Source organism: Anastrepha obliqua, chromosome 6 (assembly GCF_027943255.1).
Source record: "Anastrepha obliqua isolate idAnaObli1 chromosome 6, idAnaObli1_1.0, whole genome shotgun sequence".
Lineage (NCBI taxonomy): Eukaryota > Metazoa > Arthropoda > Insecta > Diptera > Tephritidae > Anastrepha > Anastrepha obliqua.
In genome coordinates this window covers 46,754,272-46,768,043 of record NC_072897.1, presented here as the reverse complement: position 1 = coordinate 46,768,043, position 13,772 = coordinate 46,754,272, and the positions used below count along the sequence as shown (strand labels likewise).

Sequence of the window (13,772 nt, the reverse complement as noted above, 5' to 3'; positions counted from 1 at the left end):
TGTTTTTAATTGATTTCTTCATAAAAAAGGCGAACTAGTTGGTTCCGACTTTTTTATCAATCACTTCGCCTGTCATATTTTACACAAAGATAGATTGGCAAAGATAGTTGCAATAATTTTTTTTGCTATTAGGTAGAAGAGAGTAACGCATTCTTTTTTGAAAATCGGATTCTAAAAAATGTGTTTTAATAATGATAAAAATGGAACATTGATAAAATGTAATTTAGAACTAAAATTGAGTTATATAAAAATAATCCAGAGAATCGAATAGGTATATTTTTAAAAATTACGAGAGAAACTTTGAAGAAATATAATAAATGTAGGCACTTAGTAATTTTGAATAAACCAAAACCTTGTTTCACCAATAATGACAAAAATTTGGTTGCATATATAATTTATATGTTAATTCATCGCATAACACTAATCTGCTTATAATATCTTATATTTTCAGTACGTGTCACATATGTCGGATTGTGAGTTTGAAAATCTTAAAAGTTTATAACGAGTCGTTTTCTACCGTGTTTGATAAAACTACACTTACTTCAAATTGTAACCATGGTTGTTCTCTCAAAATATATTGATCTGGCGGTGCAAAAGTACGATGAAAGCCGATTGTCCAAAACCTCAATTAGCAATGTAATAATCGGTGCGGCAATATGCGCTTACACGTTCAAGCTCACATATTCATTAATAGGTAACAATCATATAAATATGGAGGAACAACAGCACACATATAAAAGGAATAATGCGACATTGTATACAGATTTGGATGAAGATGTGTCAATTACGCCGACGGATGATGAAGATTCAAAATTCGCTGAAGTAGAGAAATTGCTCGTTGCAAAGCAGCTGAAAAGACACAATAATGCGCAATTGGAGCCAGGCCTCAATAAAGAATTCATTCAACAAATAAGCAAACTTTTAAAGATTATGATACCAAAATGTGTATGTTATGAGACTGGCCTACTGATTGTACACACATTGTGTTTAATATCGAGAACGTTCTTATCAATTTATGTAGCTGCCTTGGAAGGCGCAATCGTCAAATTTATTGTACGAAAGGATGTGAAACAATTCGGTATAATTCTTCTAAAATGGTTTGGAATTGCGATACCCGCTACCTTTATTAATTCGATGATACGATTTCTGGAAAGTAAACTTTCATTATCATTCAGGTAATAAATAACTCTTAGAAAAAATTTCCAATTATGAGCTGTAAAGAATGAATATACTGAGAAGTATGCGCAATTTTATGTTTTCATCAAAATACCTCGGAACTAAAAAGGGTGGTATCTTCTTATTTAATTCCTGCTTTTAAATTTAATGTTTTTTTTTATTTAAAAAATCTATGAAAATATTAAAAAAAATCTATTCAGAGTAAAACTTAGCGAATGTTAGGTTGCAAAAAAAAGTTTTCAGAAAAATAAGTATGAAATTTTGTCGAATCAATAACGAGTTTCACTACTAATTTATTTTAAGCTTTAAGATTTGAATATTCTTAGGGGTTATAAATTGCATATCCGACACCTTTGATACTGTCAAATTTGTTTCACCTATCGATTTTTAAAAATCGCTCGGCCATTTTGAATGTTAAACATTTTATGTTTATGTTATATTCATCTTCAAATTCAACCGATTTTTTAAAAACGGCTAGCCATATTGGATCAGTATTTTGAGTTTTCAATAAATACTTGCGTTTTCACAAATTTTTTAGATGTAACTTATACATTAAAATTTGCCCTATTTAACGCATATTAATTTTAAATTACTTATATACTATATGTATATAAATATAGTTTTCGATATTCAGCAATCCTAGCACGTTTTTAGAAATTTATTCAGACTTTCCGATGAATTTGGAATACAGCTTATAATTAATTTATCTGAATTTGTGAGCAATCGGGGAAGAATTCATTCAAGTCCTAGTGCCAAATGTACACATGGTAGAAAAAGTCTGCGTTCACCCACTGTTATAAAGTATTAAAATAATTTAACGTGTTTATCTTAAAACTCTCAGTTATTTATTTTCACTTATTTCAAACAAAATTATTCGTAGAGGGTACGAACAAAATTTTTTGGAGTTTGAGCTGCGTCGTGTTCAGATAACGGGATTGTAGTACAGTTACTTAAATAGGCTGAGCAGAAAAAGTGTGCGTTCATTTCGAATAGTGACGATTATTTGCATGGCAATTACGTTAAATTTAATTTTAAATCATTCATGTAGTTGACGCGGTTAAGAACAAATCTAAAGAGGGAAAAATTGATATTAGAAATACATTTTTTCTTACTATGAATCAAAGGCGAAAACAAATAGATATTGGTGAAAGGAAAATCATTGTAAGTTTGTGGCAAAATAGTAAGAGCTATCGGGAAATCGCGAAAATTTTTGGGAGGCAATACTCCTCGGTCCAAAGAGTGATAAACAACTTCAAGCAAACGAATTGTTTCGAGTCTAAGCCTCGTTCTGGGCGTCCAAAAAAACTGACGGAAAGAGAAGAACGCAACATAACTATTCTTGTGAAGTCTAATCCACGACTAACAGCAAGCCAAATTTCAAAAGACATAGAAGTAAACTACCAAAAGAAAGTACATCCAGATACAGTAAGAAAAATTCTAAAAAGAATCGGATTTCACGGCAGAGTGGCCCGAAAAAAACCCTTCATAACGCGAGTAAATCTACTTAAGCGAATGGCTTTCGCCAAGGAATACATAAACAAGCAACCTGAGTTTTGGAATAGTGTGATTTTTTCAGATGAGAGCAAGTTTTGCATTTTCGGAATAAAAGGTCGCACTTGGAAAGCAAAATCTGGTACCTACGCTAAAGCATGGGGGAGGAAGTGCCATGATATGGGGGTGTATGGCTAGTTCGGGCGTTGGAAATATACAGTTTATTGAGTCGATAATGAACAGACATGATTATCTCGATATTTTAAAAACGAATTTGAGAGAAAGTGCAATCAAACTGGGACTCGGTGAAAGATTTGTTTTCCAACAGGACAACGACCCGAAACACACAGCAGAGATTGTTAGGTTGTGGTTGTTGTATAATGTTTCAAAACAACTTCGCACACCCCCACAATCACCTGACCTTAACCCCATTGAGCACTTATGGGACGTTCTAGAAAAAAAAATACGAGAGCGTACAATAACTAGCAAGGAAATGCTTAAGAACGCGCTTAAAGAGGAATGAGAACCTATAAGTCCAGAAATAGCAGCCAAACTAGTTGGATCAATGAAAAGACACCTTCTAGAAGTCATAAAAAGGCTAGCTATTAATTTTAAAACATTTCTATGATCTTAAGCCTTTTATTTTATTATTATTGAAGTGAACGCAAACTTTTTCCGTTTAGTTTGAATGGCCTTTTTAATTTTATGTGATCTCATTTTAAATTTGATTTTGTTATTGGTAGCGAAATATGTGTGATTGTTACGTTTAAGTGAACTAAATAAAACTCATTAAAAAAAAATTTCTGAAATATTTATTGTTTTGAACTTTTTCTAATGCAAAGAATATTTGCATAGGTGAACGCAGACTTTTTCTAATATGTGTATAACTAAAATCTCGCGACAAAGCCTTTATCTGTAGACAAATGAAAGCCTGAATATGAAGATCTGAACAGGAAATTAAACAGGTGCAAACATTTCAGCGCAAAATCCCTCGTGTTAAACCTTTCTTATACGGGTGGTTCCATAAAAAGTTTACATCTCAAAGATATTTTCGCAAGTTTTATGATTCTCTGTGTCTGATAATATTCGACACGCATTCTTTATTTTAAATTTTCGAGTTTTGGAGTATTGGTTGTCTCACTTAAGCAGTTCCAGAAGCCAATAGGGGTAACTATAATAGTCTAATGGTAGCAATAGAGGGACGTTATTGGAGTGACTGCAGGCAGCAAATTGTCCAGATGGAACTGACGACTCGCTGCCAAAAGACAAATGAGACCTTGCAGGAATATGCGACAGAGATCGAGCGTTTAGTGCATTTGGCGCATGCGAAGGAAGCTTTTTTCGCTGAAAATAGTGATAGGCATTCATATGAGGTACATATACGATATTCGGACACGAAACGGACAGCATACTCCACACCGAAAGGGACGTTTGCTAAGACAGTGCGTCTTGCACTGACGCAGAAAACAGCAGCTCTTTTGAGGAAGCCAGTGAACAAAGTTGTGAATGAAACATGAATTTTAATTTTTCTCAAAAAATATTTATTTATTCATCAATTTCTATGTCATCTCCTTCAAAGGAGTCTCCCTCGGATATAATATACTTGTGCCAGCGTTTTTCCAATCCTCGAAGCAGCTCTGATATGAACATCTTGGTATGTGCTTGAGCTCTCTCAGCGATTCCATTTTTTTCTTCTCAACCTGAGCAAAACGCCGTCCTTTCATGGTTTCCTCCAATCTTGGGAACAGGAAAAGGGCGCAGGGGCCATATCCGCTTTTTTACCACAATTCCCAGCGTTTTATCGTATTGCTTCACGTAAAGGGCGTATAACTTCAAGGTAACACTCCTAATTTACCGTATGACCTTGTGGTAGGAACTCCTGATGCACTTCGTCATGGTAATCGAAAAACAGTGAAAAAACCTTGGCATGAGATCGAACTTGGCGAGCTTTTTTTGGTCTTGGATCTCCTCGACTTTTCCATTGAGACGATTGGGCTTTGGTTTCAATGTCATAGCATATAATCATGATTCGTCATCGGCCATGACCCTTTTAAGCAAATCTGGTCAAAATTCAGCAATTTTGGAACAAACTTCGCTGCCATTCGCATCATGCCCAAAATTTCTGAAAAGATTGCTTGGCATGAGCCAACCGATATGCCAAAATCCTCAACAACTTTAATTGTGATTCGACGATTCTCCATAACAATTTTCTTCACTTTCTCAACATTTTCATTAGTTGTTGATGTGCTGGAGCGTCCAGAGCGAGCGTCGTCATTCATATCTCCTCGACCTTTTGTGAAAAGTTTTTACCATTTTAAACATTTTTTTCACTCAGAGTACTCGCACCGTCAAGTGTTTTTGAGCACTTAATTAAATTTTTTACACAAAATTTGATGCAACTTCCTTGGTCCATTGTTTTCGATAACAGAAAATCGCCGAACACGCAAAACACTTGTTTTATTTATGCCTCTTACAAACCAACTAAACATGCTATATCGCTGAAAACGTGAACATATCTTCGAGAGGAGTGTACCAACATAAAAAAATAATAATAGAAAGTCGAATGTACGTAGTCCGCGAAATTTGAAAATTCACCTTATTTTATTAACAAACCTCGTAGAGTGTTAGTATTGTTTCAAATTCGAGGGATGCAAGAGGATAACTAACATCATATTAATGCAATTGCAACGCGATGATGAGTGGTAACCTAGTGCGATAAGAAGAAGTCAGTTAAATGGTGCTGACCTCAAAAATATCATAGAAGCAAAATACGTATGAAGGAGACCATCTAAAGCTGAAGTGGCAATAGAAATTCATGTAGCTAAGACATATTGAGTGGCTGGATTTGGAGTACCTATTTAGTTACATTCTGATCAAGGAAGAAATTTCGAGTCCCCAGTATTTAAAAAGATAGATTACTTATTGGGAATCAAGAATGAGATGGAACAGGTGAACTATTAAACTGTACCCTGTAGAGCATTTGCAAAAGGTAGTGGGAAAGGGCCAACGAAATTGGGAGAAACTCATCCAAATGCTTCTGTTGGCGTACCGCTCAGCTGTACATGAAACTACCGCCCAACCACCCACAAGTACCATCTGTAGAAGCGATTTAAGGTTTCCGTGTAATAAAGTGTTCGGAAGAGATGCCAAGGGCTGTCATTACAGCAGCATTCCCCGCGCATGTATCGGAGATGCTAATGCTGCTACAACAACAATAACAGAAGTTGCCCGAAAATATCAGTTGCCACATCTACAATCTAAAATAATTGTTAAGTGCTTAACTATCAGCGAAGGTACATGTGAAGAGAGTTATTAGACTTAAGGGGGGAGCCTGGTTTATGAGGTCTAAAAATTGCATCTCTTTTCGATTTTTTTTTTTTAAGGAAAAAATTAATTTAGCACTGACAAGTTTTTTCTATCTTTTAATGAACATTTAAAAAGTATAACAAATTTTTGTACTGGTTAAAATAAGTTGAAAAAAATGTTTAACATAGAAATTAGTAGAGCGCTGCAACGCTGGAGTTTCCAACTGGCGTAAAAGATACAGCTCGTAATTATTATCTAAAGCAGAAAAATTCAAATGGATTTCTAATTATCATGATTTTTTATTCTAGATGAACTAAGAAAACTGAGAGAAATTCCAAAATTTCAACTTTTTGGATGTTTTAAAGAAAAAAATGCCTTACCATAAAAAAAAAATTCACTTCAACTTGGTATAAAAATCTTGAAAATTTTTTTTTTTATCTATTTTGTTAGTTCAAATAGAAGAGAATTTAATACTGAAAGGAACAAGCTATGATTCATTTCAAAAGGTTAATTAGTTTTTTTTCGTTCATGTATGCCAATTCAAAGAAATCATAAAAATGAAAAGTCGAGAAAAGAAGATAAAGTTTGTACTATAGCTGTCCGGTCACAAAGTAACTACCTAACGCTCGCCTACCTTTGGCTTTGTATCTACGGAAATATTGAGAATTAGGCTCTGTAACTTTGTGTGAATATTCTGAAATATATTAGGAATCGCTTAAAACGAAAAAAAAATTGATTTTTTTGACCTTATAAACCAGGCTCTCCCCTTAAGTTGAGCGTGTGAGATTAAGCCTTGAAGTTAGATAAAGTACGCAAGTTGTGGTGCCATTAGTTCGTGACTTTTATTTAGTAATCCAGTGCTCGAATTCAGAGAAATTATAGAGGATCGTTTATTTGGACGAAAGCGTAACGCTATGTTTTACCCTTATTCATTATATTTTTAATTTTTTTTTTTTTAATTTTTTTTTTTAATTTAATTAAGACCTGGGCAAACAGACTCAATCCCAAACAGAGTTATTTAAGCAGTGGGACTCTTAGAAAGAGAAAGTATCACGCACTAATTTGAGATTGTTAGAAAATAGAGTATAACATTTGCCAAAATAGCCAGGTCAGCATTTTAGTACACGGTAAATACAAGGCTCAGTAGTAATGTGCAAAATTACGTCCGCATCTAGCGATAATTGCCTCAAAGGTTCACTCTGAACTCCACATGGATAAAGATTTGAAAGGAAAGTAAAAACAGTAGCTCTGGCAGTAAAATTTGTATTATGTACTTCGCCCCAAATTTGATTTTGCTCTCGATGTATCTATAAGGGTGGCTACGATATCAGCTAATACTTCGTCAGAAACATCCTGAAATTTCAAAATTGTGTGTACGAGTTTTGTCTTTAGTATTTTGTGTCCACTAATTAAAACGGCAGCCGTCGTAGCTAAATGGGTTGGTGCGTGACTACCATTCGGGAGTACGTAGGTTCGAATCTCCGTGCATGAACATCAAATAATAGAAAACGTTTTTTCTAATAGCGGTCATCCCTTGCAGGCAATGGAAAAACTCTGAGAGTATTTATGCCATGAAAAGCTCCTCACAATAAACCGTTTGCCGTTCGGAATCGGCTAAACTGGGCAACACAAATATTAGGAGCTCGGCCAAGCACCTAGCAGAAGTGTACGCACCAACTATTTTTTTATATTTTTAATGAAAACACAGTAAAATAATAATGAAAATGGCTTTAATGTTTTTCCAAATAGTCTCCATTTAAGTCAGTGCATTTCTGCATTCGCTTGAACAAATTTTCCAAATATAGCACTCGAGAAGTGAAAACGAGCTGTTTAGAGGCCTTACCAGCTTCTCCAGACGTTTAAGAAAAATAAGTCATTAGGTGCCAAATCAGAGTTGTAAGACGGCAGATCCATGAAATCGATCTGTTTAATGTACAAGTTTGGTTTTCCTTAATTCTCCGAAAAATTCTGGCAAACAAATATTTGTTTACCATTCAATAAAAAAATAAGCCACTAAAAAACAAGCTAGGCTCGATAAATACTGGCTAGGCGATTCTCAGCACCAATAAAACAGATTTTCTTCCCTCGAATTAGAAGATGATCAGGTTCCCAAGCCCAAATAAAATAATCCGAAGCCCCCACTAATTTTCGTTGACAAAGGAAGTAACATTACCCCCTTAATAAAGTCAAAATACAGGCAAAATCTCCCGAAGCTTTCAAAGCAATTGTTCACCAACTGAAACAGAAAAACTCTCCACTTACGAGCCAAAACAGAAGAGAAGTTTCAAAGTCATACTCAAACATACGAGTTCTACTACTGTCACTGAAGAAATCGTTGAAGCTCTACAAAATCACGTACATACCGCAATCATTGCTGAAATCAAATTCAAACATCAAGGACATCTACGAATTAAAATATCTATTTATCACTAAAATAGACCTAAAGAAGACCAGTATGTATGAATTCCGCAGGAGAGCATTGCTCATGCAAGTAAAATACCGATAGTGTTGAATGTGCTCTATGTGCACACTATAAAGGCTGCAAGTTGTATATAAATGTTCAAAAGCTCAAGTACCCACCTTAAGCAAAAAAATGCCAGCCAGCAGAAATCAACACCATCCCACCAAGCCTCGCAACCGCTCATAAATGCACTTTCTTATTTTCAAATAATAAAAAGCACACAAAATCAGAGCCCAAATAACTCAGTCTCTCTCAATTAAAAGAAACCGCCTTTGCATCCTCCAGCGAAATGCAAAAATTGATTGCGCCCCCCATGCAAGCAATGGAGCACGTCTCGGAAATGATAAGACTCCTCGACACTCTTACGATAAAACTTTGCAGTTCAATATCTCGAACTCCAAGCTTTATCACACAATGCACCCTGATAAAATACGCTGGTTCAGCTATATTATTTAAAAACAACATTAAACATTTTAATATTGACTCTTACTGCACAAAAGCTATCCAAGCTGCAAATATAGTCGTGGGACAGTAGAGGCCAAGTTACAATCTCCGCTGTATACAGTACACCAAAGCACGCAATCAAGTCATACGAATACATTAGATTTTTAAAATCTCTTGGAAACGGACTTTTAGCTATAGGTGACTACCACGCAAAATTCTCACGATGGTGATCTGGCCTCATTTGTCCCAAAGGCCGTCAACTCTTTACGGCAAGACTAAATCTTCTATCAGCCTCCTGAGGTTCACCAGCATATATAGAAATTAAATAGTATTCAATTCGTGTTTCAAGTTATCCCCTAATAGTCTCTCTAAGCAATGATTTTATCGACTCACCCTCTCAATGCTGCCTTCACAACAAGAAAACAGATTGTAATCTTTTCCAAATATTAATATCTGCAACCCTTAATCTGAAGCACGCGCTAAAACCTATTGATGACATAATTGCAGCTCTTGAACACTTCAATACATGCATCCAACAAGCAGCTTAAAAATCTACACCCATTCTTAGCAAAAGACAAAGTACAAGAATCTCTTCTCTTGCAAAAGAAAAACTGTTAGAAAAATGTCATGCTAGAAAGAAGTGGCTGCAAACTAGACATCCCGACGACAAAAAAGATTAAACATCCTAACGAAAGAGCTAAAATAAATCTTGCAAAAAGAACGGAACTCTGAACTTTATCAATATCTCAGCAATCTTGAAGTCACAGCCGCCAGCGATTATTTTCTCTGGAAAGCAGCAAAAAAAGACACAATCCGTCATCAGAATGGAAAACAATCAGAAGGCTAAAAGCGATGTTGAAAAAGGAAACACATTTGAAGAATATGTAAAAAGTGTGTTTACTCCATATGATATTGAACCTTCCGTCAATACTGCACACAAAGTAAGAGAAACTCTTGAGCGCGTCTATCAAACATACCCACTTATTAAAAAATTCTTAAAAGTTGAAATGAATGAATTCATAAAAAAATGCAAGCCAAAGAAAGCAAAATATTGTTGCTAGTAATTGAGAAACGAATGATTACTCAAAATCACTAATTGGGCTTCAGAAAAAAAAACACAATTGATCAAGTTTAAAAGCTTGTAAATTGCATTCACTTTAAATTTGAACACAAATAGGAATGTACTGCTGCATTCCTCGAAATATCTCAAGCATTCGGTTAAGTATGGCACGATGGCTTACTTTCTAAAGTAAAAAATATTTTCCCGATTAACTATTACATTTCATATCTCAATAACCGATTCTTCTTTGTGAAGCAAGGAGAAATCCAGTATGAACTCTGCGAAAGTTCAGCTGACGCTCCTCAAGGCAGTGTAATGGGTTCTCATTCTATATCTGCTTTACAGACATGACTTACCAGCATCCGAAGAAGCAATTGTGGGCACATTTGCAGACGATATGGCGATTCTCGCAATGGACACACTTCCACAATTGGCCTGACTCAAATTCCAAAATTCCATGAATAAGATAACCCAATGGCTTCAAGATTGGCGAATTAAGCCGAACGAGGCATCCACCTCGCCGGCAAGCTCACGTGGAAAACTCATCTTTATGAAACGCAAAGCGCTGGGAATGACGCTCAGAAACCTGAACTGGTTACTTAGCTTGAGAGTAAGCCCTTACTCTATTCACTTACCACTCTGGACCTATGGAATGTAAATGTGGGTTCCGCGGCAGCCTCAAATGTGGGCATTCTCCAAAGATTCCAATCAAAGGCTCTTAGAATGATTGTAAACTCTCCAGTGAACATCACAAACAATCAAATTCACCGTGATCTTGAAATCCCTCGTGTTTCTTCTTAAGGTATTAGGGGAGTCGGGGACCGAAAAAATGATGATTTTCAATAATTTCTTTTGCTAGTCAATTGCTTTATTTTACAAAAATAAAAACATAGCATTAATACATCGTGTTTCGACACTGACTTTAGCAAAATTAAAAAAAAAAATAATAATAATTGTAAAAGTTATCACTGTTTGTGTGGAGCCCATTTCTCCAGAAGTCCTCGGTGATCATCAAGTCTTTAGAGATGCAAGTCATCAAGTCTTTAGAGATGCATCTAAACTCAATCGGACAAAAGAAATTATTCGAAAATTCGAAAAATTCGCTCAGGCACGAGTTTTTTATGTTTTTCGAAAGCAGTATGAATTTTGTTGAAATACACCAAACGGTTTTTAAGTTACAGTGATCACCTGTTCAAAAAAAACATAGTTTTGAGAAAAACGCATTTAAAGTTGCTTGCAGCTGCTGCTAGCTACTTGCTCTCGAACGCTCCGGAGCAACCGAGCGTCATTTGTTAATTGTTGAATAACTCGAAAAGTATTTGTTGGACTCACTTCAAATTTTCACAGAATATTTTTAAAATATTAAACTTTAAGAAAATGCAAAAAAAAAACCAAATTTTTGAAAGGTCTGACTACCCCTAACCCCTTAAATTGCCTACCAACAAAAAATTCTTGATCACAAAAATCACTTTATTTCTACATTCAAATAACTTAAAAAGAAATCAATATAAGACCTGCAGCATTGAATACCTGTACATAAAATATGAATGCACTATATTATTTAATTATTAAATTTGAAAGTAATTTATTTTAAATACATTTTGCTTATTGTGAAAAACAAATTACATTAAATGAAATGAATTTAAAAAAAATTAGTATTGACAGTTTTGAGTTTCTCTATTCGTCTAATATGCACTATATTTTTTAATTATTTAATTTGAAAGTAATTAATTTTAAATCCATATTGCTTATTGTGAAAAACCAATTACATTAAATGAAATGAATTAAAAAAAATTAGTATTGACAGCTTTGAGTTTCTCTATTTGCCTAATATTGAATGTATGCTAGTCCCGCTAATTCCCAATTGTGTTTCTAGCACAACCATCGTTTGTGGATGACCTTCACGGAATTCATCCTGTAAGAATCGACGGTCAGCGTTTCACAGTGGCCAAGTGTTGTGCCACAACGTCAAAAGTTGAAGTAAGTTGATCAATGAACTCCTATCTCGATAATCTGCGTCGAGATAATATTTAAATGGTACTAAACCATCGCAAGAAAATTATCACGACATACTTCCTTTGGGCGAGATTTTTCAACTCACTGAAAAAGAACAAATAAAGCTCCTAAGTGAAATGTAACGTTTTCAGTTTATGCTAAAAACTATCATACTTGGTGCAAAAAAATATAAAAGGCAACCCTCATATATGTACGAGGTGTGTTCAAAAAGTATCGCGAATTTGGTGTTCTTTCAAAAATTATATATTTATTCATTAATATCTATTTTGTCGCCTTCAAAGTAATCCCCATGAGATGTTATGCACTTGTGCCAACGTTTTTCCCAATATTCGAAGCACTTCAAAAAATCACATTTTTTATCTTGTTCAGCTCCTCCATCGATGCCGTCTTTTTCTCGTCAATCGTAGTGTAGCGTCGTCCTTTTATGGACATCTTCAGTTTATGGAACAAGAAAAAGTCACAGGGGGCCAGATCTAGGGAATACGGTGGCTGTGGTTAGTGTGTTGTTTTTGGCCAAAAAGTCGATGTGGGAGCAGGGGCGTTATCGTGATGCAAGAGCCAATTTTTATGCTTCCACAAATCCGGGCGTTCCTGGCGGATTGCTTCGCGCAAATTGCGCATAACTTGACAGTAATATTCCTTACCCCCTGCAATCGAAGAAAACGGTAAGCAAAACTTTTACATTCGACCGAACTTGGCGCGCTTTTTCCGGTCTTGGTTCGAGCGGCAGCTTCCACTGAGTAGATGGAGCTTTGGTTTTCACGTCATAACCATAAACCCACGATTCGTCACCAGTTATGACCCTCTGGAGCAAATTTTGAGTCGTCGCGGACAAAGTCCAACATCTCATTAGCAATGTTCATGCGATGCTGCTTTTGGTCGAAATTGAGCAGTTTTGGTACGAATTTTACGGCGACCCGTCTTATGCCCAAATCACTGAAAAAAATCGAATGGCACGAGCCAATCGATATGTCTAGGTCCTCAGCAACTTCTCTAACGGTGGTTCGACGATTGGCCAATACCATATTATTCACTTCATGAATTTTTTCGTCTGTTGTTGAAGTGCTCGGGCGTCCGGCCCACTTTTCGTCGTTCACATCTTCTCGGCCTTCTTAAAACATTTTGTAACACCGATAAACGTTGCTTTGGTCCAAAGTAGCTTCTCCGTATGACACAGTCAACATTGGGAATACATCCGCGCACTTAATTTCGTTTTTCACACAAAATTTTATACGGGTTCTTTGATCCATCTTTTTGAATAGGGAAAAATCGAAGACGAGCCGAAACACGTGCAAGCAAAGCAGCTGTCAACAATTAACTGAACATTCAAAATGGGCGAACTCGTCGGCATGAGTGAGAGACATGAGTACCAACATATCGCCACAAAAAATCGATATTCGAATATACGTAACCTGCGAAAATTCAAAATTTGCGATACTTGCTGAACACACCTCGTATACACTCAGCTCATGCAAGTTAACCGAAGAAGGCGATGAATGGATTATTTTATTTTAAATATCACTTGGTCATGAATTGCTGAGCCAGCACATTCATTATTAAATGAAATTTTGCGCTGAAAGTAAACATTGATCTGACTAATTGCGTAGCAGAAGTTGCAAATAACAAGTATGCTTACTATCATAACAATTTCGTCAAGAATAACAGCGGAAATAATAATCAATCGTCGATAGCAGCAATAGCGATAACATCAGAACGGCTACCGATAGCATTAGGGCTTGATTAGTTTTTTAAGAATTAGTTTTAGATTCAGAATTATTCTTACCCTTGAAGAATTACCATAAGTAGTTGGGTTAATAG

General features: G+C 35.6%; 1 protein-coding gene across 1 annotated transcript; it reads left to right on the top strand.

Moving 5' to 3' along the window:
* The first annotated feature begins 456 nt into the window (after positions 1–456).
* Positions 457–11,879, top strand: LOC129249988 (ATP-binding cassette sub-family D member 1-like). The gene is made up of 2 exons (XM_054889637.1): positions 457–1,175; positions 11,815–11,879. The coding sequence occupies exons 1-2, from the start codon at positions 556–558 to the stop codon at positions 11,834–11,836; spliced, it is 642 nt and encodes a 213-aa protein (XP_054745612.1). The 5' UTR covers positions 457–555; the 3' UTR covers positions 11,837–11,879.
* The last annotated feature ends 1,893 nt before the right edge of the window (positions 11,880–13,772 follow it).